Genomic DNA, 27,688 nt, shown 5'->3' with positions numbered 1-27,688 from the left:
AGCCGCAATTGCAAAAAAAGGTCTTCAGCTTCCTAGCAAGACCGGCATAACTCTGGAACAACTACAGTCGTCTGGATGTTGCAGGTGGTTAAGTTATTCCTTATCCAGACTCTACATCGATGTACCAACGTATACACTAATTGCGTTTTTACATGCTCTTTTAAACTTACTTGACTAATACATCTCCCCCAAGGGTTCGACCACGTCACAACAGCACGGTTCCCCAAACTACCGTTAGTTGAGCTTGCTGATATCGGTAAAGGATAAGATTACAAAAAACTTTAGGTCTTTGCAAATTATCGAAGAACTGTCTACACAAGAAGTTTTCATCTAGACTCTATTTTATGAATCTATGCCATTTAACGGCTATCAGGAAGGGTTTTTATTATTTTGTAAGGGATTTATATTTACTATCAGCTGAAATATAGATGATTTCTAACGACTAAAGTTTAAGCCTGGGTTTTCACTTTTTTGTTAACACCAAGGACCAACGAATGGTGCTATCCCTAATTTGCATCGCCAAAAGTCTCCAAAAGACTAGCAGGCGCACCAAACACCATACAACATCCAGTTACATGCTCCTCATAGTGACAGATTTGGCTGATAACATACTGCATCTGCTACTTTTCCATGTTGTATACTTTAAGGTCCCACTGCTTTTCGTTTCGAGAATTTTCGCGATGAAAATTTAATGTAGCGATTGTCAGAATTCCACTGAAAAGTAACTTAATCTAACTTATAATATGCACCACCACCAACCCTAGCATCGAACTTTCAGCCATCTGCGAATACGGAGCGTGTAACCCCCTCCTAAATCTTCTCGTAGATGTCTTCGATAATTTGGCTCCCGTTATGAGTATGAATGCGGGCCTTGGAGTTTTATCCACATTTTTAATATTGGTATCGTTTACAAGAGCGTTTCATTGTTTTATTACACAGTAATAGGAGATCGGCTTAACTACCGTGGTGTACAGCCATAGTATTACAGTAGCCTTTCCCCATAGCTCGCCAATTGAGCTGCGGAAGGGGTTTATTGTAACCATTGCCTTGTATACTCTATCCTCAACATTGGGCTTCCTACATTTCCTAAATTTAGCTTCCTACATTTTTACGCCGCTCTTGAACGGGAAATGGTTTTTATGGGAAGCTTTTTATGGCTGAAATACCCTCGGAACTTTGGCATTGCTTGCCGAGGGGCAACCGCTGTTAGAAAAACTTTATCTAAATCGATTTTTCTCGGAACAGGGATCGAACACACACAGGGAGTGGTAATACGCCCTTCTAACCATTCAGCCACAGTTACTGATATACCTCGGAGAACGACTATTTTCTCCATCCAAAATTTGGAACATGGCAACCTCCAGTGTGCTTAAATAGCCTAAGGTTGGAGTGATAAAAATTACTGCCATACAAAAGCGTTGGGCGGAGCGATTTCTGAATGCCGAGGTGCCATACCTAAACAAAAGCGTCAACGCTACGTCAAGTGCAGAAATGACATCAACAACAAGCATAGGTTTCTTTGTGACAGTTTCGGCGTTTCCTGCAGCCAACTTCAATACCTAACGCCCTGTCAAAATCGGATTTTCCAACCGTTCAGCGTTGACGCCGCGTTGCTTCGGTATGCTTCATACAAATTTTATGGCATGAGACAGCCAGACAACGCTGACGCTTTTGTTTAGGTATGGCAGTTAGGATTAAGCACGATAAGACCTTTTAGGTCGCGGCGTGTGTTTACCCAACATAATAATGAAAATAATACCAATATCATTATAATTAAATTGTTTTATTTAATTTTTTAATTTTTCTAATTTTAGATGAATTTTAAAATTTTATGATTAACCTTTCTAAATGTGTTTTTGTTTTTTTTTTTTTTTAATTAAAAAATCTTTTTACTTAAATCTGAACACAAATGGGATAAAAAAATGCATGCGAAACGTAAAAAAATATGTACAAAATATAATTTAGCCAGAATGCGGGAAAAGTAATGATGATTTTGTAGGCGTATCCGCGGATTCATTATCCAAATCTGTCAGATTATTTGCTGAGCTTACCTGTAAGCAACAATTACGCCATTTTAATTGGAAATATATTATTTATTGGACTATATTGTCTACTTACAGGCGTAACGGAAGTAATAATAATTTTCGTTTGAGATATCTGTTGTAGTAGCGCAGTATCCTCGGCGGCCGCTTCACAGTCGAGATCAATATTTGCTCCAGCATCGCTGTCGATCTCCCAGGAGGGGTAGTGATCCATTTCACCTTCGCAATTGAGATCCTCCTCTTCGAAGTCTTCAACCTCATCGATGAGTATAACTAAGGAAAATTATTTAAATAAAATACATAATTATATTAACATTTGTATTCATATAACTAATTTCGCTGACAACTTACTTGAGTTTTCCTTTCGTAAATTCGGTTTTAAACTACTACATAGAGGTTCAGTTAGGCCAGGTATCGTTATAGCAAAATTATCATCTTTGTACACTCCTCTGTCGCAAGGATTCGAGGCGGATCTAATCGAGGAGTAATGTTTATGCTAATGCCAAAAAAGTTGTAGCTAGTATTTCCAGCTTACCTTAAAGTTACTCGTTTCTTAGGATTTTCCATTTCGGATATGGTGTTATCACTACATAGTTTAAAAGGACTAACCGAGGCTAAATCGTAGGATGGCGCAAACGCACGCGCATCGGAAACCTGTAAAACAAAAGAATGTAAAATTTATATTGAAGATTTTTTTTTTCAGAAGAGAATGTGCGTAGTACTGAATAGAATACAGTGACGGAGTAGTGGCATTCCTTGTATAGAAATTCAGTGTAAAGAAATAGTAATGCATAGTACTGCGCTTTCTTTCGAACTAGAAATATGTACAGTGAACTCAACTCAAAGCTCCTACGAGAAATGCAGTCGGCTTATTGTACTCAAAAGCTGCAAGAATATAGAGAAAAACTTGGAGCTTATGTTCTTTGGGGTTGATGAAATGGACCGCTTGCACGAAGCCGTCTAGAGATAGACAGATATCTGACACTTACATATTTGCTTTTGCATGGCCAAGCTTCTCCTCCGAATTATAGTGTGCGCCTTGATATTACCACTCAAAGGGGAGGGACCTATACTTTTAAGTCAATGTTACTCGGACGATGGACCTACAGTGTGGTAGTGTGTACCTCTAACCACTAGAACTTGGCTGTAGCTTTTTATCAATCTCAAGTTTGGACTTCCAGATCTCTGTAGTAATTCCTAGGGAGGTAGCTGCTATGCGATGATAGCAAGAGAGGTAAACAACTGCTCTGATAGCCAACTGGCAAGCATAAACATTGGACTTAAAGCTAATAGCCTGACCTCTTTTTCAGTTGCGTCTGATTATTTCTTAGTCAGACTAAGGTACCATGCTATAAGGCTATAGCAGGAAACTGGGCTGTGTATGAGTTGAGCAGGAAATGCAACTTCGAGTCGGTATCACCGAGAAAAAATAGAGAGGATGCACCTTTGACTACAAGCGCATTATCCGCAGACTGAAAAGGGGAGGGTATTCATGTCGCTCAGCGATCTTCCTAGCCAAAGGGGGATCGGAGGCTGTCTTCTGTGGCTAACAAAGGCGTGAATCTCAATTCAGGTGGGTGTAGGCATAGGGACATAAGTAAGCAGGTATGAGACAGCGGATGAACTAGCGCGGCACGGATCTGCACAAAATGTGTTCCACGTGGTGTACGTTGGCGGTTGCCTCAGTGGTATTAAAAGCAGAATGATTGAAATCAACCATTTGAATGATTAGCGGAGGTGGAAATTTACGTATACGATTACCAGATATAGGTTTTGTTGAGATTAGGCAAGGAAAACACCTACAAATTCTTGGCTGACTTCACAGAACACTGGCCCATGGAAGTGCATGCCAAAAGACAGGTTGAGCTCGAAGTACTCGGGCTCAAAGAAGGTGCCCGGGCCTTACCAGAGTGAGACCAAGGGCACTAACTGCATATTACTAGGCTGAAAAATCACACTAAATAAGCAACTGGACCGCCAAATCTCAAGAAAATAAGACTATAATCTTGCAAGATATGCTGGCTTTATAAGAGGATCACATCCGAGTTGTTATTTTTATTTGCATTAAGAATTTAGGGAAGAATAAGGAGAAGAATGCTGGATATAGCAGAAAGTACATAGATCAAAAAATATTTATAAAAACACTTTACAATAAATGTGAAATCTAATGTAGAAAATTGTAGACGGTATCTGGCCACCTAATTTTCTGTCGCTCCACCTCAGCAAGAAAACTTACAGTGTCCAATTTTTGCCATCAACTTCATTCAAGCCACTTTTCATGTATATGAATTAAACATTTCCTTACCTTATTATCATCTCTGATCCCGATTTTCGTCGCCGAGAAGAAATCCCTTCTAGCACTGATTGTCGCATGTGTATTATTAGTATTTATACTATTACTAATTTTATTGTTATTGTTGCCCATAACACAATCGCCCCGTTTCGAGTGATCTTCATTATTATTATTGGAATGTTTAACTACAGGCGGTGTTGGTAATGGAAGTGCTAAGAGGCGTTCACGATCCTCCATATAGGCTTTAATGAGTATATCTAATTTTTCTTCGATATCGGCGACCTACATTTTTTACAAAAAATTAAAAATGGGTGTAATTAATAATACAAAACATAGAAGGAATTTTTCACTCACCTGTCGCTCTACTTTAACTACACGCGAAGCTAGACTAATTTTAGAAGCGTAAACATCTTTTGATTTTGATCCCTGCTTACCCAGGATTTGATCGAGTCTGTTGTTTGTAATTTAAAAAGTAAAGTGTTTTTTTTTTATATATATTTACGAGTAACTATTTATGTATCTTTTTTGAGTAGTGATATTTACCTTGCATGCACATTTTTGACCCGACCCAGCAAGTCCACATGGCCTGCCGCATATTGTTCCATCACATCCTTTACATCATATGGCTTAAGAGCTTCTTTAAATTTGCGGCGAGCCACAAAGTATTTCAGCTGTAAAGAAGGGAAAGTTCGCATTTGCATCGGTTAGTTAACGAAGGCAATAAGTGAGCAATTTTCCGTTATGGCCAATTTGATGCAATTCAACAGAGCTCCTTTAAACGAACCGAACTGCATCAAAATTTTCATATCGAAAAAATGCTGACTTATTCCTTTGGTTATTAATCGATTTCTTTACATATTAATGTATCACACAAAAATTTATATTTTTTGATTCTTTTCAGTTGCATTTTAGAAGAGATTAGCCATAGGTTATTTTTTCAATGGGCTGATCTTTGAAAATTTGTGTTCTAGAAAATCCAGATTTCCTGTTCCTAATATTGAATTGGCTTTATAGGCACCTAATGAGAGACGATTGAATATTGAAAGGGGTGGTGAAAAGTGTAACGGTGGATTTTACAGCAGAGATGTTGAAGTTCCTGAAATTTCAAATTTCTTCACTTCCGGCAGCCTTGAAATCTCTGCCACGCAATTCACCGCCACATTCTAAAATTTATTGTTAAATAGTTCTACTGGATTAATTGAAATACTTCCTTAGCAAAAGTTTAACATTTTTTGTTGAGCTTTAATTTACTGACATTAGGGTGGTATGTTATGGTGATAAGAACTTGAACGGGATACTTGAAATCAATGAACTTTGGTACAAAAAAAAATTATATAAGAGACAAGAACATCGATATAACATACCTTAAGATCCGACTGTAAGTGGCGAAGATACATATTATGAAAAATGAGAAAAAGCGACCCCCACGTTTGGCAAAAAAAAAATGAAATTGGTGCGGGCACGTTAGGGTAGTAGGTCAATGAACTTAGTATCCTCGAGGCAAGAACATCGGTATATCGTACTTTAAGATATGAGTGTTTGTGCCGAAGATATGGCGAAAAGCTCGGGGTGTATCCGAATTCTGGTACAGTCTAATGAAAACACCAGTAATTCACCACTTACCAGCAATTACCTAATTTTGCTTACCTTTCTGATGAATCTTATGGCCGTTTTGTGTTGGCAAGTCAGCTGCGTACATCGCGGCTCTTCATCTTCATCTGAATACAGAGATAGAGACGGAGAGAGAGAGAGAGAGAAGACAAAAATGGAAGCATAAAATTAGTACAAAAGGTTACTACAAAAATAACACTAACAATTTTACGGCCACATAAATCAAATATTATACAACAACAATGAAAATTACGAGTACAAGTTTTGTTAAGTTTAGCGAGGTAGAGAGTAGTAAAAGTAAATAATGTATGAGAGTTCCTATTGGTAATAAGTAGGTACGATTATGTAGGTTAGTATGTATCTAGTTAGTATAGGGAATACATATGTACTTATGCAGTTAAGATAAACAACAAAATGAAAAATGATAAACATTTTTAGATAATGCAATTAGGAACGAGCCACGCTGCGGCTCGAATACGTTGAAGCTATTGAATCAGTAGAGGTACATACTTGGTTGTGTTTACTTGTATGTATTCATACTCTACTACGCAAGTCTTTGTGAGCAGAACAACATTATTTTTGATGCACTAATTTTTGCGAAGATTTAATAGTTTTTAAATTAATTACGTTTATACACACACACACACCCGCATACATACACGCCAAAGAAGTTTCAATTTCGCTGGTTATTGTTAATTTTCCACATTTGGTTTCTAGCAAGAATTCTACATAGTTTCCAAACTAAAGAGAACATTGAGTTTACGAATTGACGAGCGATTTTAGCATTATAGCTATAAATTTTTTTCATAAGCTATACATACTATTGGAGTTGTACGTGTACAGCAATTCTTTCTACTACTTAGGGGGGGCGGGGGGTGGCATCGCTAATTTCACAACACGAATACCCACTTTCTAAACATCCACCACGTCCACCAGCGCCTGCACCACCTCCACCGCCAATGGTTATGCCACCAAAGCGGCATCGTCCCTCGCGCATACTATTGCCACGCTTGTCATGCACACTGGCCATTAGACGCGGCTCAATATACTGCATCCGATTGTAGAGCTGGCTATCTTGCGACTCATCGCAGTTCGATGTTTGAGGCAGTGAAAAATTCGAACCGAAAAAATCGCCCTGCATGAAACCACAAAGAATCACAGGTATGTTGGGCAAGGCAGCGTTGCTACTGTTCTGGCTATTAACCATCATTTCATTTTTATTCGTGGCGGCAGAATTATTTGGCAGCGTAGATTTATTATTGGCAATTGTTGAAGCGGTGGTTTTGGGTGCTGTGAAATTCTGTTGTTTCTGTTGTGATAAGATGGGAGCGGTTTGTTGTTGTGGTGTTTGTGGTTGGTTTTGCTGTTGTTGTCGATAGTTGTCCGTTGCATTCCTACAAAAACTTCCAAGAGAAAGAGAGCTGAACCTTTGTTGACAATCGATTAGACGGGGCTTGGGCTTGGTGGCTAAGCGTGAAACGAAAATAGTATTTGCAGAAGATTTACAATCAAAGAGAATTTATTAACACCATCAAGTGACAGGGGTGCATATATATGTATTTATGTACGAGTATGGCAGCTTTAGCACCAGCATCAGTATGGACCTGTAGTTTGGAAAATGGAAGGAATAACGGTTTTACTAACGACTTAACTCGAGGGCTACCATGGCTGGCTGGTTTACATATGAAAATATTTTTGTAAGTACATACATATGTATAAAAGTTCATATGTGTAAAGTTCTTGTGTTAATATCTTGGCTACAGGGAACTTCTATTCTTGAGGGTTCATATGAAAAACATATTTGGGAGCTAGAAACCTCGGCCAACATGTCTATGCAGTGGTAAACACTGATAAATAATGGAAATTATGTACATGACCTTAAGCTTTTAGGAAAAAAGTTGAACTGTACATAAAAAATCTCTCGGACTATAAGTTTGAGGCGAAACATAGAAATAAAAAATCAAAATAAAAAAAACTGATACATACATAGATATATGATCAATAAATGTATGTACATATGAATAACGAAAAAAGAATTACACAATTAATAAAAAGCAAAGAAAAACTTAGTTATTTAAAAAAAATATTCGGAATCTATCATTTAAACGAGCCACATTAAAGTTTAGGATCGACTTCGAAATGGTCAAGAAAATTTGCTAAGGCACCTCCACAAGCCTCCAAAGATGGAGGGACGGAAGGGGGTTTTAGGCATCAATGTAGTGGCAGTAGTGCATAGATATTGCCTGCTCGCCTCCCAGGTCCTTAATTAAGATCACAGGAGTCTAAAAGAAAATATTTGGCGTTCACATTTTTTTAAGTGTTTTGGCCCAGTCTCTCCGATTTGCGGTTGGTGTGCTCCTTGATGTCACACACACGCCGATTCCGAACGGCAAATGTCATTTATGAGAAGCTTATTTATGGCAGAAGTACATACACTCGAAGGCTTACCATTGCCTGCCGAAGGGGCGACCGAAATTAAAAAAAAAAATGTAAATTCGCTCAGAGTCCAGCTTCCTGCTATGTGTAAGTTCGACTACGGCGCTCACTCGGAATCCTAGAATTGAGAAGAGGATAGCTCAATGTTTCTTCACTATAACAATGTACTGGCTTGTACGATCTCGAAAACTCCAAATTCCTCCGATCTGGGACGCACAGTGCAGAAAATGAACTTTTTGTGTGAAAAAATCTAATATCTCGAGAAACAGAACAGCTGGCAAAATAAAGATTACAATGTTCTAAAGATTTTGAGACGGAGAATTAGGGATAAATATTCTCGTTGGATAAAAAAATTACCTTGACCTTTAAAACAACCTTCAAGAATAGAGAGTTTTCAATTGTTTGCCCTTTTGACTTGAAAACAAAAATTTTTAAAAAGGTTAAACATATCGCTAGCTTAGAATGAAAAGTTGCTAAGTCCACTTTTTATGAAAACTCATATTTTGATATAAGAGGCTAGAGAAATTGAGTATGCATCGTTTCGAAAATTATAAAGGTACTTATTTTATTTTTTCCTCTTGATAAGCAATAAAAGGAAAATTTGCTAAGTCCAAACGAAGCACCACAAATCCGATAAGGCCAAAATAATATGACATCCTTTAATAAATATCGAATCCTTCTGGTTTTTATGGAGTTTTGCAATGCTTTAAACGCGCAAAATGTTTGATTCAAAGTCTTGCGAAATAGTTAAAGCAAATGGCTATAGGAAGATTTTTTCCTCTCCTGTAAAATTTTTAAAATGGGACTTAGCAACTTTTCTTTCTAAGCTAGCGATATATTTTTGTGGTTCTTTCTTCAAGAAATCCACCCTCATGGTCGGGAGAACCGAAAAGCCCATTAAATTTATTTTTAAATTTGCATCATATGTTTTTTTTTTGATGCAGAAATATTCCTGAGGCATTTAGATGCATTTCTGCATCAAAAACAAATTTTGAAAAAAAATGTCGCTTGCGTTATTTTGGCGGTTAGGGCCATATGCTGTTATCAAATAAAAATAAAAAAATATTTTTTTAAGCTCAAGACCTTTTTATTAACCGACTTCCAAAAAAGGAGGAGGTTATCAGTTCGTCGGAATATTTTTTATTTTTTATTTTTTATGTATGTTACCGCATAACTTTGGACCACTTCAACCGATTTCGATAATTCTTTTTGGAAAGGTAGTGTCTCAGAGGTGGTCCCGTACTAATCTGGTTGAGATCCGATCAGTGGATCGTGAGATATATATATATATATATATATATATATTTTATATTGGAGTTGAAGTCGGTTTTTTTTTTTGCTAAAAATTACTTGTTTTTATTTAATCAGATCTTCCAAAGTAAAATTTTCGATTGCTTTATTTTACCTAAAATAGCACGAACTGAACTTGCTAAGAAAAAGTTAAAATAACTAAAAAATATTTATGTAATTTTTTTTTTAATGTCTATTGCCTACTGTTTTCAAGTCAAATGCCTAAAAGCCATTTCATCAAAAGCTTTAAACCACTTTTAAATTTATTTCGATAGCCCGTCTCGTTCTCGGTATATTAGATTTTGTCACAAAAATGTTAATTTTACAAAGTGTGGGCCATGAAAGTAACTTTCCTATTCACATTAGGACAGAGATTAGAATGACAGTCCTTGGCCAGATTCTTACTACTTCGGAGGTACAAATTCTGAACAGCAGAGACAGATATGGGAAATTCTTGGCCCGTTTAAAATTGGTGACTGACCGGAAGTCCATATTTTAAATGAGATATACATGCTTTTATCACAGATTTGCATTCAATTCGTCCTGGACTTTTAAAATGAACGAAATTGCTTTGTGGAAACGCAAAAATATAAATCAATGTTGGGGATGCTCCATTTTGTCGTATTACCGACTTCCGGATTCGACCGGAAATGGGTTGAACAGACCGGAAATGCATTGCAGAAAAAGTTTTCGACAACATAAAAAACATGTGTATCCATTTAAAACAAATGGACTTTCGGTCAGTTTAACTCACTTCCTTCGAGATCGACTTGGCAGTTCATATTTTTGCGTTTTCCAATAGAGAACATTTTCATCCATTTTAGAAGGAGTAATTTGCTGGTATAGGAAACCCTGTATATGTATGTATGTATGTATATCTATATCTATCTCGATTCATCTGGGCTGTTAAAAACAACCGTTACGCGAACAAAGATATAAAACTTTTGTGCACAAGTCCGCTCGGTTAGAAATATAATCATTACATAAAAACAAGATGTTTTAACATATTGACCTCTTAAAATATAGCGCTGGTGTCAGGTATAAAAATCATAACCACCATTCAGTCCTGAACCAATTTTTGAGCCTTAGTCAGTCAAATTAATATTTATTTAGAACAATAAGAGATCTATCTTAAGCTCTAAAATGTGGGACAGTGGACAACTTAAAACTTTGCTTGATAAAAATTTGGCAGTTTTAAAAATTTTAAAGTTTGTATCCATGTTATACTTAAATAAACCAATTAAATGTTCAACAAATGAAGTTATGATTTTTATACGCAACAATTTAGATATGTGTGTAGTGTTTGTTATTCCCATGCACCCTGTATATTGTGAAAATTTAAACTAATTTAATATTTTAAATTTTTTTTTTTATTTACGATTTCTTTTTGCTTTTGGTTAGAAGTGATTAACAACTAGACGACAACATCCATTACCAATGACGTGAAATTGACAACAACTGCACTTACCATCCGAATTCTTTTTCAAAACACTTGTTTCTACCACCGAATCTTCACTAAAACAGGGATCTAAAGTTTTGCCATTTTGTATAATTTCTGGAAATGTACAGAAGAAGGCAGCAAAAAGTAATAAACAAATCAACAAAACGTAGGTAGTACTTTGAAACGCATTGGCACCAAAGGAAAATATAAGAAATAATTAAAAGCCAAAACAAACTAAAAGAAAACTTATAAAAACAATGCGAATGTTTAATAAAAATTCAAAAGTGCAACAACCGTGGAAATAGCTAAGTGAACATATTTTAATTTTGCTATTTCATAAATTGTATAACAACAACAACATTAATGAAATCATAGATGTTCTACTAAATAACACCGTTGTGGACAGAGGTGCGAACGCATTTAACATACATACATACATAATTATGTTGGTATGCAGGGTAATTGCATTTAGTTTTTACTACTATTGCAAGTAATTTATTAGACCTCAGGTGTTGCTTGGCCCTACCTATGCAACCCTGCATAGCCTTTAATTGAAATGTGAAACTGATTTATTCGTATGCCAGCTTTAGATAACTGATATGACTACAAAACATATGTAAGAACACGTTGATAAGAACTAAGTACTAAAAAAATAATATATGTTAGGATGCCTCGCCCAAAAAATAGTTGTTTCCAAGTGAACCACAAAATTTGGTCTCTTTCATGACTCCAAACCAGGGATTTATTTTAAATATTATTAAATAAAAAGAGAAATATAGCCAAGAATACCGGGATTTTTGGGACTTTCCTAATTTTTACTTTTCGACTTTTACCAATAAAAATTAAAAATATTGATTTTTATTTTTTCGATCAAAAATAATGATTATTTTATGATTTAAATTTTTTACGCGCAAATATTTAGCCGTTAATTTTTTCACTTACGAATAATGATTGTTCAAAAAACCCAAAAGCTATACTAGCGTGATTTGCGACATATTATTTCCAGTGGTGCGACACCCTAATAAAAGGAAAAAGTTCCAGAATTTTTAAGTAAAAATTTCAGTTGGTTGTCTCTGTATTACCTTTTAAATGTTATAAATAATTTTGTTTTTAAGTGTAAAATAAAATCCAATGATAATTATTATCTCTGAGCGAACAAATAAAAATTATGTAATAATCTTTATTTTTGATCGAAAACAAAACAAAAATGAAATAACAATTATTTTGGTACTACAAAAAAGTGAAAATCATAAAATAATGATTTATATTATTTTAGCTACAATAATTACGGTCCCTTCTCCCAACTCAATTCTATGTACTAAATATGCATGCAGATTTCCACCAATTGTTTAAAGGTTATTCGCAGAAAAGATATCTAAATCTCTGCTGGAAAAATTTGGGGACGTCGGTATAACACGTGTTAGTAAAGGGTTGCCACGTATTTGAAAATCAAATTCAACTTGATTCATAAAATAATTGAAATTTGTATTCCAATGCCAGACGAGAGTGATTTAAGAAGATTTTAGTTTAAAAATGCTACGGAAAAGGGTTGTCATCTGTTTGAAATGTCGAATTTAGTTAACACAAGATACATATATATGTTTAAATGTGGGTGTCAAACGAAAGAGTGTCCGCTTGGGGGTGGTTAGGGTAAAGTAAGTCAATTATTTAAATTTAAATATAGATTATAAATTGTAAAATTAATTTCATATATATGGAAAGACCTCAATACTCAAATATCACAAAAAAAAACAAATTAGTTATTGATTTTTGTTTTTTTTTTTTTAAATACAATTTAAAAAATTACAATTAAAAAAAAATAAATAATATAAAAAAACTTTCCTGCTCTGGGACTAGAACTTTGCATCTCTCGACTAGCACTCCAGAGCTTTGCTCTGTCGGCCACTGTCACTGTTTGAGCGCCACGAGCAAAATGACATATTTATTCCTTTCACGGGGGATGAAATGGCAAGTAAATTTTTTCTAAAATCTGAGGAATTGTGTTTTCTCTAAACTGAGTCAAATTGTTTACTCATATTGAGGTAGCCATTTTAGTGGAGCCATTTCAAGGTAATATTTCCTTTAAATAATATACTTTTTCCTAGCATCAAGGAATGTTTTTTCTGATTGTACATTAGGGTGTCCCGTCAAAAAATCTTTTTGAACTACACTATCGCAAGAGGTATCGAAATTTGCGTAATTTTACACAACATGCCTTTACAAAAAATGCCTTCCCATATTATATTTATAAATATGTATGTATACTAGGGTGTCCCGTCAAAAATTTTTTTTTGAGCTACACTATCGCAAAAGGTATCGAAATTTGCGCAATTTTACACATGTTAAGAAAAAGGTAAAAAAGTCAGAATTGTATGTCATTTTGAGGGCTCTACCACACCATGAAGTTTTCCACGTATCTCCTAAAAAGAGTTTGCAAATGGAAAAATATTGACTTTTAAGGATTGTATCTCTATTTCTACGAAGAAGTGTTTTTTCTCATATAAAATACGTGGAAAATTTCATGTTGTGGTAGAGCCCTCAAAATGACACACAATTCTAACTTGTTTACCTTTTTCTTAACATGTGTAAAATTGCGCGAATTTCGATACCTTTTGCGATAGTGTAGCTCAAAAAAAAATTTTTGACGGGACACCCTAGTGTACATACATATTTATAAATATAATATGGGAAGGCATTTTTTGTAAAGGTCATCAGATCTGTACCGTTGTACCTTTTTCCAGCGGTACAGGGTAATTTTAAATTTGATAAAATGAAAAACGGAAACCATGGGCGGTCTTTCTTCAGTGGACGAATTTATTTAGATGAAACATTTGGAATATTTTTTAGGGGTTACAATAGTCTAAAATTAAATTTAATTTAAGTGTTTTACGCCGTGCAGGTTCACTGGTTCATCATGTTTTTTAAAGTATATAAAATTAATTTTATAGGAATTCTCATAAACCATACAATTCTTTTTTTTTTGCAGTTGTATCCCATATTTTATTTAGCTGGAAGTCAGGACCAAATATCATGATTCGCTTGGAGAAATACAACCGATTTTTTCGTTGTACATATGAACATATGTGAGGCATCCTAAATATTAAATTTTACTGATCTTATAAAGTAGTGCAGGTGTATTGTATGAAATGTATGTTATGGAAATCAACTCACCAACTGTTGTTTAAATATTATGAATGAGGTAGAAGCGATTTTGAAAAGCAAATGCATGAGCATGTAGATATGTATGTATGTATGAGTAAACTAGTTTGTTTGTATGTATTTCTCGTTAATGATGCAAAAGTTTGGTGCAAAACTGTTTTTTGTTTTTCTTTTTTTGTTGTTACATATATACCGTTAGTTAGCTTTTGCATAGCTTTATGACAACAACTAAACATACCCAAATTCTCCACAGAGGTATTAATCTCTCGCATTGTACGTGTATATTTGGTGATCTTGCTGGGACCCTGCGGTATAATCGTGTTCACCTCACGTGGCGGTATATTTTGACTCCGATGCCGTCTGATTGTTGGTAGACGTGTAACGAATGAGGCATTGTGCTTAAAGCTAGATGAAGCTCGTCTAAATTGATAGAGAAATAATACATACATACATACATACGTACATAAATAAATAGTAGGAAATTATAGGAACTACATAGACAGAATATTTAAAGTGAGTTAGTACCTACTTAGTAACATTGACATCGTTACATACATACATATTGACTACTTACACAGCTACGAGTTATGTAGTATGTAGGTGTGTATAAAATTAATTGAAATGCTACAATTTCTTAATCAATACTACATAGATAGGTATATAGTGTTGGTATGGGTGTGCTAAAGTGTTGACGTTAGCCCCATTTATTGTTTGACAGGCGGCTAAAAGGTACTTGTATTATGAGCCATTTACATACATACACTTGATTTGAATTAGCTATGCGCTGTAGCAGGAGTACATAGATTGACTTTTAAGTACTAGCTAGATAAATATGTATGTATGTGTGCATGTACCTAGTATAGGATTAAGAGTCACGGACAAATTCATGTATTCTATGAACACTTATGGATCTATGTATGTATGTGGGTATTCATGTGTTCTTTGATATTTAAAAATTCAATATATTTGTTTACCTATATTCACTTAAATTCTTAAATAATCTATCCCAATATTCCGAACTGTAAAAACAAAAAAAAATATATAAAAAATATATATACACATTTGTAGTTATTTGTAAGAACCCATTGAAAATAAAATAAAATAATGTGAAAAAAGTAGTTAAAAAAGTGGTGTACATGTAACTGCTTTTCGAACTATGATAAAGTTTTGCTCAGTGTAAACGTGCCATAAGTGTTTTAAAAAAGTAGTGTGAAGAAAATTTGTTGCGCACACATTGAAGCTTTTTAACTAAATATATTTTAGTATTGATGCTGCCCTGGCTGTGCTAACGGTGTATGTACATAGATCAATGTGACATTTTTCGTTTCGGCAAACATCCGATTTATTTTGTGAATTTTGAATTTCCTAATATTTTTTTTTTTTTTAATTAACAGCATCGCAGTTTTCAGTGTACCATATTTTTTGACTACAGTAATATGGTTGTTGTAATTTTTGTTTGTAAGTTTTTATGTAGACAGATTCTCAAGCAATTAAGCGACAGTCTGGAGCATGCTCACAAAAAATGCACTCACTAATTCTAAGGCTAGAAGCTATTAAGAATTTTGGCAAATTTTTTTTTGCTTAAAACTTTCAACTCTTGGTTTTATTTTTATTTATTTTTTAATATATACTTACGAGGTGGGCGGACTTGGTAAAGGCACTTCGTGTACTTTCCAGGTGGCGATCGATATTGAATGTTCGTCAGCGGCATAACAACGCCAAACGGCTTGTATTAGCGTTGCGGCGGGTTGCCTTCGGCGTATCATATGCTTTTGCCGTTGTTGCTGCTGCACTTTCAAGGCGAAACCGCTGCCAAGAATGCCCTAAAAATACGCATACACAAGCATACAAGAGTCAATTAGTGTTTACATACATACATATACATACATACTCGTATATAAATATATATGTAGCATACATATGAACACGTGTAATTTTTAAACTTTTGTGTGTAAATATTTGATATATGCATGTATGTAACTACAACATTGATTCATATTTATTTTTATAAAACATTTCATATACATACATACTAAATTTTCAAGTACACGCGAAAAATAATTTTGAATGATAACGGGCAGTAGGTTGATGCCTCGCCACAATGTCAAGTGAATGTTTCTTTAGTACAGTTGTGTGTAGTTGCATGCAAGTGCCCAGTCTATTTAAATTGGAGTGCCAATTGGGCTTTTCCTAAAAGTCTTAAAGGTGATTTTTAGTGTTATGGGTGTGTATATGAAACAAGTGACGACGTGTTGACTTTTTTTTTAAATATTCACAAAGTTTTCCAAGCTAAATTTTTTCTTATTTTTATATAAATATTGTCCAAACTTTAACCACATCCATATAAATTAAAGTTTCGAACCTTATCAAAATTTGGGGAAAACTCAAGAAATTTTCATAAAAATTTCAAACTTCTTAATCTTAGTCTTTAGAACATTTTTTTCAGTTTGACATATAACTCAAACAATTTTAATTGGTATGTTTTTGGAGTAAAAGTTTCAATCGGTTAAAAAATCGCGTTGTTTTTTTTTTAATAATTATTCTAAAAATATCAAATAAAAGTAACTCCTTTTAGACATTACTTTGAAAAGAATGTCTCATTCCGAGTAAAACTAGGTACCATTTACAAAGATCAATAGACAATTTTGGAAGATATGAATTTTCTAAAGATTTTTCCAAAATTACTTCGATGTAATTTCACAGAAAAATTGAATTGGATTCACTTTAAGGTTTCAATAGTTCGCATAGAAAAATTTAAATTTTTCCCTGCAAAAGATGCCATAACATGCGGTGTGAAACTTCCTTTTATTCATTTCTCACTCCTTTCCATAGTTCGTTTCATACTTCGAATATTTGTGTTATCATATACATATGTATTATTTTACTTATATTAGCCTTAGCCCGAGTCTTCGTATTTGTCTTCGTCTTAATAGCCGTACTCGCATTCACCTTTGCATTTTCATATTCATATCCGTCGTCGTATTCTCCTTCGTCGTCTCATTAGTCTTCGTACTCGTACTCATATTCGCCTTTGTCTTAGAAGTTCTCATTTTATGGTATTCTTATTCGTCTTCATTTTCGAATTGGTTTTCCTCTTAGTTTTCGTCTTCGTCTTCGACTTCGTCATGGTCTTCGTATTCGTATTCGTCTGCCTTTTCGAATTCGTTTTTGACTTCGCCTTGTTAGCTGCCTCGCATTCCCTGCGTCATCTCATTGACCATGTTTCTGCGTCACATACTTAAAAGGACGGACATGCTCGAAGATTAGTACCGAGTGTGAATTAACACCTGTTACCAAGAATTATTTATTATTTTTTGCTTTATCTCCAGGCTAACATTATTGTTGGTTTAAATGCAGGTTCTAGGTGGACAAAGCACTACAGTACTTAAAACTTTGTGCATTGCCAAGAAGTAACTTGAATGGGCTTCCTTTACCGTTAGCCCAGTGTCTTTTGCTTCGTTCTCTGAGTTGGAAAAAGATGCGTTTACGGCCGTTTTAAAGAGGCCGACGATGTCAATGTCTTTGGTATTACGCTTTCCAATACCGTATCTAAGAAGTCGCCCTGTCTAAAACTTTGTTCTGGCCTCAAACGGCGTGGGAAGGCGCTTTGCTTTTTGGACGAAGCATGTTCACCGTCACTCTACGTAGTCGTATTGCTTACTATAGAAATTGAGGAAACTTAAAACCGAAATATTTTTGGAAAAAATATCAATTCCAAAACTAACGATTTTACTCATATATGTATGTAAATACAGATTGCTTTATATTATGTATAGATTATCCATAATCTCTAAATGAAAATGTAGCTATTTACTTTCATCGGAGTCTGTACAAAACACTGTCTAACCACACTTTCGTCGAGCAACACCTCTTTTGAATTTTTATTAAAAGAGAGGCGAGTATATCACAATTATGATTTTTATATAATTCCTAAATAAAAATGCACTTAATACGACAAAATTTAGCTTAGTCTCATTTTCACTTACCGCTGGCAATGCAAAGAACGAAATGCCTAGTAGCGCGCAGAAGGACGCAATTAATTTGCCCTGCCACGTCTCAGGCACCATATCACCATAGCCCACTGTACACAGAGTGATCTTAGAACACAAACAAAGAAATTTATTACAAGTAATTAGAAATTTTATAAAAATGCTGTCAAGTTCTAAATATGTATGTACTCACAACTCCCCACCAAAGCGCCTGTGCGAAATTACTAAATTTTTTATTAACATCTTTTTCCATTAAATAAACGAGGAATGATGCGAATATCAGTCCTAAGAAACCTATATACATAGTCGTTATGAGTTCCTGGCAAATAAAAGAGTACGCAGTTAGAATGTGCGATATCTTGATTTAATTTTTTTCAAATATAAATATTCATAGATAAAAAAGTTTGCAACTTCATTTAAAATTAATGAACTGACTAAATATTCGTATACGCAATAATTTTCACAAACTTAGTTAACAAATTTAAATTAAATAATTTTTTATTATTATTATTTTTTTATTTTACCTGTCTATGTGCGTAAACGACGCTGCCCAGCAACTTCCACGTGCCGCCACGTCGATCCATGCGCACCATGCGCAATATTTGAAAGAAGCGCAGCCCCCGAAGTGCACTTGTTGCGAACACCTGACCCGAGGTGCCCATGCCCAACACCACCGACGAGGCGGCTATTGTTATAATATCTGCGTGGCGGAAAACAACACAACGCACACAAACATAAATTAAATATATAAATTAATTAGTATTTGTTTTTTTTTTGTTTTGTAATCATAAGCTGGTATAATTTAGACGACGGGATCGTCGTAGCTATGTAGACTTGCCTATAATACAAAAGGGTCGTTTCACGAATTTCAGACGTCCCACACATCCTTGATAGCGTGAACGACAACCGGATGACCACAGCCTGATGTTTGTTGGTGTTGTTGTTGTTGTTGTTGTGGGCGGTGATATGAAAAAGAGGAAAAAGAATACAAGTAGCACACATTAAACGGACAGAAATAAAAAAACGCACTATGTAGGTAGTTAGATAGATGCGAATAAAGCGCGTTTAGTGGAACAGGAAGTCATTACGCTAATTGATATACATACATATGTATGTACACACACACATAGGCATTATTTTATATTTTTTTCTAATACTTGCATATTTATTTATGTAAAAGGATTTTTGCACACAGAGTGTAGTTGACGCACTGACAAATGTACTATACATATACATTAGGGTGGTCCTTATAAATATAAACATCATTAGGCATCCCTTTTATCCTACGTACATATTAAAGGTATTGAGGGAAAATTGCCAAATTAAAAAAAAATAGGAGTCACTAAAGTTAATCATATTTCTTTATTGTGTGGTAGAAATTTATAAAATAATTAAAAAAATTTAATTTTTAAAATCAATAAAAACAAAGAAAAAAATATTACATTGAATTACATGCAAAGTGAAGTGCTACGTACATGAACCCTACAGTCGCCACCAGGATGTGAAAATTTTTTTACTTTTTTAAATCGCAATAATTTTAAAAAAATTTTTACTTTGGCCAGCTATAACTCAGCGAGTTTATCAATTTACATATATGAATAGTTTCACTAATAAAGGTGTTTTTTTTTTAAATTTTAAACCTTCGTGGATATCTTTATTTTGTACGTGGGACAAAATAAACGGGTGTTCTTTACGAAATTTAGATGTTGATATTTTGAGGACTACCCTAATATATTAAAATTAGACTATACCACGAAAAAACCTGAACACCTTCGAATCTAAAGTAGTTTTGCGATGCAATTCCAAAAAAAAAGGTTTTTTTTGCTCGTCAGCCAGTTCGAAAACGCCCTAACGTAAACGCCATTTGGAAAACGCCCTGCCTCAGAAAACTTTTCAAGTACACCCCACTTCAGAATTTGAGTGAAGAACGCCCCTTTCTGAATTTGGTTGGGAAATACCCTACCTCAGAATTCGGTTCGAAAACGCCTTACCTCAAACGAAAATACATTGAAAATGTGCGGGGATAGGGCGTTATTCAACCAAATTCTGAAATAGGGCATTGTTGAAAAATTTTCTGAGATAGGGTATTTTCGAACTTGCTGCCGATACAGGTCGATCTTCCACGCAGCCATCGATATGTTCTTGTCTCGAGGAGTTTTTGTTATCAGCCGAGTTTTTTTTTTTTTTGCCTAAAGTAGGGGTCGTCTTCTTAACATTCTTCAACGCTCTTTTCTCGAGGAGAAATTTGATACTAGTTCTGGTACTTATGTACTTACCTACCAGTTAGTAAATTTAAGCTTTCCAAAAGTAATTAAACTTTTGCTAAGGAAGTATTTCGATTATTCCAGTAGTCCTATAAAAAAAAAAAATATTGCCGAATAAACTTATGCAGGTGTCACCGGAAATTGTAAAAAGGCGGCAACTAGGTTCGGCATAAACAAATTAATTTCGAAATTGCCTTGCAAAAGTATTTTAGCCTCAGGCGTATGCGGTGAACTTTTTTGTTTGCTTCTTGGGAGGTGATACGGTCTAATGTACATACAATATACATATGTATGTAATTTGTATCTACATTTGAAAATTGTTTGGCATGCATAACTTGTATTGTTGTTATGTTTCAACAAGTGCATTTAGAATGTAATCGATCTTCGGTAGCCCATCCTTTAAGCGGCACACCTTTACAATAAAATTCCTTGTAGACTTCTGACACGTTTGTTTGTCAAAAGCGATGATAACAAAACGGATATGTGGAAGTTTAATATTGCGCGTTATTCATAAAAAGAATGAATGCATAGTTCTAAGAAGGTTTGAATGCAAATTCACGGTAAAAAGGTCAAGTGCAGTGGACACTTAAAAACTACATACAATTTCAAGGGCAAAATACAGACTCGTGAAATAAGTGACTTACAAAAATTGTGTACACTTTTAGACAGGTTAAAATTGAGATAGTTAGCTTAACTGGTCGGAGGAGGTAAATAATTAATATCGATCAATATAGAGAACGTAGCTGGCTCATTATTAGCACATCAGACCCAAAAATGCATCATTAAAGTCTGGAGAAGGCCCAACAGCTGCAGAGAAAATGATCTGTACTCTATATTCTCATCCGCGAAGCAAGATATGGACAGAGTGCACTGTAGTGGGTCGTCGATGATGCCTGTGCTGACCATATATCGTCCTTGTAGATTTTGTACCGCAATCAGTCAGATCAGAGCTCTAAGTTAATTTTTGCTCTGCCTGCGAAAGAACTCCGCCACCACGCTGTCTGCCATTTTCAGAAAATACTTGTTTGCTTTTTAGGTGTCAGTATTGCTCCAATGATTCTCATGAGCCTTATTTATGGGATCCCTATAATTGGCTCCGGTCCAATGAGATGCTGCAAACAACCACAGTTGCCCGACTTATCAGTCAGCTCATCTATTTCACTACGAACTCAGATTTGATGTCTGCCACATTTTGATAATTAGTTGCCCTCCAAGTGTTATCTGGCTTAAATTAAATTTTAAGTTTACGGGTCGTAGGTATGGAAGTTTTTACCGATTTGTCCAAGAAAGATTCCGGATCCCTCAATTGCTCATTTGTGTTAAAGTTGGCAACGTACTTTATTTCAAAAGAGATTCCATTTTCGGCACCCCGAATTTCGATCGCCGTGCTACAATCAAAAAAAAAATGCACGCAAGATATATTCTTCATGGCTTGCTCTTGGATCGGGAAATCAAGGAATAGCAAATTCAACGCGGCAAAAGGAGGAAGTGAGGGAGAGAAAGAGGTGAGTGCGAAGAGATTGCGATACTGACAGGCAGAAATGTCGCTCATGGTTTCAAAGCCGGGGACGCTCCTTGCAGAAAGAAAGATTGAAATCTGGGAACACTTCCTATCGCTTTGAATAACGACTCAGTGGGAGCGTTTGACGAAGAAGAACCCTGACCAATGTATATGAACGGCCAAAATGAGGTGAGAACAGCAATGATGCGGCTCAAAAACAATCAAGCCCTCAGAGCCTATGGTTTACCGGCTGAGCTGTTAAGCATAATCTGGTTTGATGGATGGATGCCCGAAGGTTAGAATATTGAGCATTTTGCCTAATATACAAGAATGGAGACCTTGATGCTTGTGCCAAATCGAAAAACTATTGTAGTGCCAAATAACAAGACAAGTTCATGTATAATTAAGAGCTCATTTGCTTCTGATGTTTGTCGATTTCGAAAAAAGCTTTCGATAGCGTTCGTAGGTAATGTCTTTAAGCAGTCCTGCGGCATAGAGGAGCATCGTTGTTACTAAATACGTACAAGCTATGTGTCGTGTCCTTCACTACGGGAAAATGTCTGAGACCTTCGAAGTGCGCAGTGAAGGCAGCATACTCTCACCCTTTCTCTTCCTTTTTCCTCTTTGGGGATGTGTTGGGTGTTGCATTGAGGCCCCTTATCGATTTCGAACTTCGCTTGGACCATGTTCAGTTTACTACAGAACTTTGACTACGTTGACAACGTATATCTTTTGGCACCCCGTCTTTCCGATCTATCCAAAATGTTCAATGTGCTACACAGGGAAGCTTAGGCGGCAGGCCTAAGGCTCGACTTTAATATAACCAATGCTCTAAGTATGCCTGTGCAGGCTTGTGGTTTTGTGACAGTCTCCAACTAAACACTTGAGACTTGGAGGAATGTCACATATTTTGGCAGCGAAGTTGCCCCGGGCGGTGGCAGAGACGAAGACATTGACCGCCGAATAAGTAAGGCCAGAGCGGCCTGTGATGAACACGTTCCGCCGAAACAATCTGAGTTTCAGTTTAAAGACCAGGGCTCTTCAAGTCAAATATGCACCATTTGGAAGTTATCATTGCCGTAACTAGGCACCTGCAAGTTTTCGTAAACCGATATCTTGGAATAATCGTCCAAACTTTTTGGCCTAAAACAATCTCAAATGCTCAGAAAAGCTAACATGGAGCCCTTGTATATCTGTAACAAGAGACAGAAGTGGAAGTGCATAGGTCACATCCCTGCGTGAAGAAGATGACAGACCGCGTGAAACGTAACAAAGAACAGTCGAGCGGGAGGCGAAGCATCTTGGGTATTAAGCGGAAGGAAATCAAACCGATTGCCAGAAACCTAACCAGATGGCGCGCATGCATAGCGAATGCCCTGTGACCCGATTGGGAGTAAAGGACGAAGAAGATGTATAGCCTCAGCTCAGTGTTATTGCGGCAGATCACAAGTTTTGTGGAATTCATCATTGTTTAAATTCCGTAAATTTCTACTTGCTTGTGCTGCATTCATATTAAATTTCCCACCTGGGTCAGAAGCAGAAAATAGGCTGCTCGTAAAAGTTGATGTTAGTGCTTTCATACATACCAGGGTACGAGAAAATTTAATTTTTGTTTTTAATCGTAACCAGGGTTCGAAAGAATTTTTTTTTTTGAATCGCGAAAAATCGAAAAAAAGTTTACTTTGACGAATAAGTTACTATATATCGATGGCTGAGTGGAAGATCGATCTATCTTGTCAGGCGGTTCGAAAACGCCCTTTCTCAGAAAATTTTTGTAATTCTGATATTTTTGTAGATGTCTTAATTTTTTTAGGTAGAACAAAATTAAGGCATTGATATTTTAAGATATTAATATTTTAAGGACCACTCTAATGTATCTACATATAAATCTGTAAATCTATTTGAGTTTCGTAATTAGTTATGAAGAAAGAAATTTAAGCTTTTGTTCTTAATGAATTTGAGCCAAAAGATTTCAGGCAAGATTTACACACATATTTTCAATTAAAGCCTTGACTCACCTGAAGCAGAACTCCAACGAAAACCATATTACAACTATTATCTCCATACGAAACAGTATATAAATTGCATCTTTCTCGTACTCTTCGATCGTGGAGAAGACGCTTAAAGCTAAGCAAGTGAATACCATAAAAAACCTATAAACATAGACAATTGAAAAACATAAATTTATTTGATGTGAAATAAAACAGACAAATCGCGCAACACTGCGCAGTAAATGTATACGAATGTAGGTACACATGTATGCAAGTACGTGCGAGTACAATACATATGCATGTATGTATGTATGCATAACAAAATACATACATATGTGCCAATATACTCGCTGTACATCAAATTTCATTGATGCGACATTAAAATTTTATGAACAGAAGAATGCAATAATTTATTCAAAGCATGAAATACGACAAGGAGAAACCAAAAAAAAAAAATAAATAAAATAAAAAATAGAGGAAAATAATAAAAAATGTATTTGTTTTAATTATGACAGAACTTACACCATGATGTGATACAAAACAGCAGGCAGTCCACGGGGTCTCTCTAAAAAATTATATACACGACTTTGTAGGCGCCGATAACGTGCGTCACGGCGTGTGCCGCGATTGTAGGCCAGCGGCTTTCCTAAGAGAGACATTCGCGGTCGAAGATGTCCGTTCGCTGGATAGTTATTATAGTTGGACTTACATGATCTGAAATGTAACACAAACCAATAAAAAAATTAATTTTTATAAAAACAAGTGAATGAGCTATTCATTTTCCGTGTATGTATAACAAATTGTATAACTTTTTCGCGTGGAAATTTTAGCGCGCTTATCGTACAGATCTATCGAGTATCCTTTAAAAATTTTAGCTCGATTCCAATGAAAACGTTTTTCATAGAACAGAATACACTCATTATCTGGATCCATTTGTCAACATGAATTTTTTTAAACACTTTGTTTCTTGCTATGCGCTAATCATTAAAAAAAATCAGTGCAAAATTTAATACGCCCGCGATTTTCTGAATGCATTTCCAACTCATACGACTGCCAGCCGGATACTCATACTTTTAAGCCGCGATTTGGCGTGAGCTAAACTCGGTTTGGTAGCTACTCACAAAAAAAAAAAAAAGATTTTATTCAAAGATTATTTACCTACGTTTTTTAGGTGTTAAATATCAAGCAAATTCAAATTGGCCGTGTAGCAAATAAGCCGAAATTGAAACAGTCAAAAAAAAAACATTCAAAAAAGCCCACAAAATGAAATTGTTAAAATTTTAAAATTCGTTTTTTTTGTTGACTATTTACTTCAACATTAAGCGAAATGTGCGGTTTTAGCAAATTTTTTACTGCAGCTCATTAGTCAGTCACACAGCTCATCAGCCTGCATAGTCCGATAGCGACTAATCGCTTGGGCATAGTAATTTCACGTACCTAATGGAACGTGTAAATTTAAGTTTGCAACTAAATTAACACCTTCAAGCTGAATGCGATGAGGCCATTGTGAGATGTAGGTAAGTAAGTACGTTCACTTTGTAATTTTGGGTTACTTTTACAAAAGTACCGAAATGTTGATTTTCGTAGCAGGTGTGTCCACATAAAGTATGTGGATAAGATTTAAATATGTGGTTGAATTTTTTAAATAAACAAGTGCAGGTCGTAGATATGGATGATAATTACAAGTCTACATGCTCGTAACATGCATACTTGTTCTGGGTGGGATAATATTTGCTCAAAGAATTTAAAAGTTTTAGGCAGGGTTGCCATGCACATTCTTAGTTGTAGTAAAGAAATTCAGTAACAAAACAAAACATAAACATCAACAGTCTTTAATTGACTGTAAACCAAAGTTGGTCATAGAGAACTTTTAACCTATATCCTTCGGTGCAGAACCCTGAACCTGTGTAGAAATATTTTACCCTATGTCAAAGTTGGCCACATGTGTAAAGCTTTTTCCAGCTTTCTGTGCATTTTATATGCGTATTATATTACATTCAAATTGGCCGCATTTAACTTGTTAAATGAAAAAGAGCTTTTTGGGAAACACAATCGTCCACATTGAACATTTGGAGTTAACTTTGACGGTTGTTTGAAAATCAAGTGCTTGTGTTTCAATTTGTTTTATGCGAATGTCTGCTTCATGATATTAATGCATACGGATTATTTAGGTACTTCAAAATGTTTAGTACGTATGCCCTATTTATCTCAGCGTACGACGAGACATGATGGGAAATAACTAATTACATGCGACTAGTGTTGTTCCGATACGAGTAACTACAAGTAAATACTCGATACTTTCTTCAAGTACTGAGTACTTTTTGTACTCGAATCCTTCCCGCATGTACTTAGGTGGGTATCGAGTACGCGATTAAAGTATTACTTGCTTTTCCAAAAATTCTGAATTTAGGTTCTGACAATATATGAATTATGCTGTTGTGGTTTTTGCACCATATTAAGTTGGCTAATAAAGAAAGTGTAAATTCCTGCTTTCCCGTACTAGTCAATTATTAAAATTTTGCAAGATACAAACTTGTGGCTAGATTTTCGGTAAGTTTTGGTCGGAGAGTACTCGAACCGATTCTGTTTTTCTTCACATGACATAAGTATTTACAATGAGTTCGATATGAGTAAGTATCGAGTACTTCTCTTCGATACATTTGTGGCATCGATACTTTTCTTCAATATTTTTAAAGAGTACAGGTATCGAGTACAAGGTCGTATCGAAACAACACTATATGCGACTAAAATCATTCGCCGTCTCGAAAATACCAGACCGTTTCAAGTAGTCAAGCCTTCATTGATACTTAATGACCTCTTCTTGTTGTCTCACAATAAAAAACAATGCGTGGTGGGCTTTTTTTTTACGCCCGAACAGGCCTTTAATCCTCATAAACCACTGGTAAAATATTTTGAAAAACAAAAGGAGAACGGGTTTCTCTGATTAAAAAGATATGGAAACGTTACAAAAATCAAAAAGATATTCACACCTGAATGGAAGATCGAGCTATCTCGGCAGCTAGTTCGAAAACTATAATCCACAAGATGGCAACCCATTTTGCATCTTCTGTTCTGGTTTGACAGCTTCTGTCCCTTTTTTCTTCATAAACACTTAAGATAACTAATAATTGCTAATTATTTGCTTGCGAATTTCAGGCTTTATTTTTTTGCCAAATTGTATCTATAATTTCACTGAGACTTGCTAATTCTCACTTATTTCTATCAATTATGTGAGAAAGATGTAAGCAATCTAACAAAAAACATGTAATTAGACACTCGAAAATTATAACTAAAATAGGAATAATTTCCCAGACATATGATTTCATGATCGAACGATTTGCATTCAACTCAAAGGTACAACGCTACTTGCTGCAGAGTAATGTCCGGTTACCACTGGATTTTAAATGGCACAAATTTTAATAAGAAAGTTTGACAATAAAAAATATGTCAATAAAAATGGTCAGTACGTTCGTTTTCATTTTTTAATGACATAACCTTTTTTGTCATTTCAGTATGAGTCTCGGCATTTGACTAGATATTAGTAAACTTTTAAACTAATAAAAATTATTTTCATATGTTGACTTCCTAAAAACCGAAATTAACTGATTTTAAGTGATTCCGCGCGTTTTGCTTTTGCATATCAGTGCACTTATCTGTGTACTTACCTGTGG

General features: G+C 35.3%; 1 protein-coding gene across 1 annotated transcript; it reads right to left on the bottom strand.

Annotated features, from left to right (window-relative positions):
* Nucleotides 1-1,917: 1,917 nt before the first annotated feature.
* On the bottom strand, nucleotides 1,918-24,731 carry LOC118742950 (potassium voltage-gated channel subfamily KQT member 1). The gene is made up of 19 exons (XM_036475382.1): nucleotides 24,540-24,731; nucleotides 24,045-24,179; nucleotides 19,100-19,182; nucleotides 18,786-18,961; nucleotides 18,455-18,580; nucleotides 18,259-18,369; nucleotides 15,908-16,095; nucleotides 15,247-15,291; nucleotides 14,511-14,692; nucleotides 11,141-11,227; nucleotides 6,856-7,413; nucleotides 5,983-6,053; nucleotides 4,879-5,006; nucleotides 4,690-4,786; nucleotides 4,348-4,617; nucleotides 2,578-2,696; nucleotides 2,394-2,515; nucleotides 2,119-2,315; nucleotides 1,918-2,051 (listed from the first exon to the last, which is right to left on the bottom strand). Exons 1-19 carry the CDS (start codon nucleotides 24,674-24,676, stop codon nucleotides 1,962-1,964), a joined length of 2,922 nt encoding a protein of 973 aa, XP_036331275.1. The 5' UTR covers nucleotides 24,677-24,731; the 3' UTR covers nucleotides 1,918-1,961.
* Between the last annotated feature and the right edge of the window lie 2,957 nt (nucleotides 24,732-27,688).

This window comes from Rhagoletis pomonella, unplaced genomic scaffold (assembly GCF_013731165.1).
Source record: "Rhagoletis pomonella isolate Grant_MI unplaced genomic scaffold, Rhpom_1.0 Rhpom_scaffold_00007, whole genome shotgun sequence".
Taxonomy (NCBI): domain Eukaryota; kingdom Metazoa; phylum Arthropoda; class Insecta; order Diptera; family Tephritidae; genus Rhagoletis; species Rhagoletis pomonella.
The sequence above is the reverse complement of the archived record's forward strand: the minus strand, read 5'-3'. Positions and strand labels throughout refer to the sequence as shown.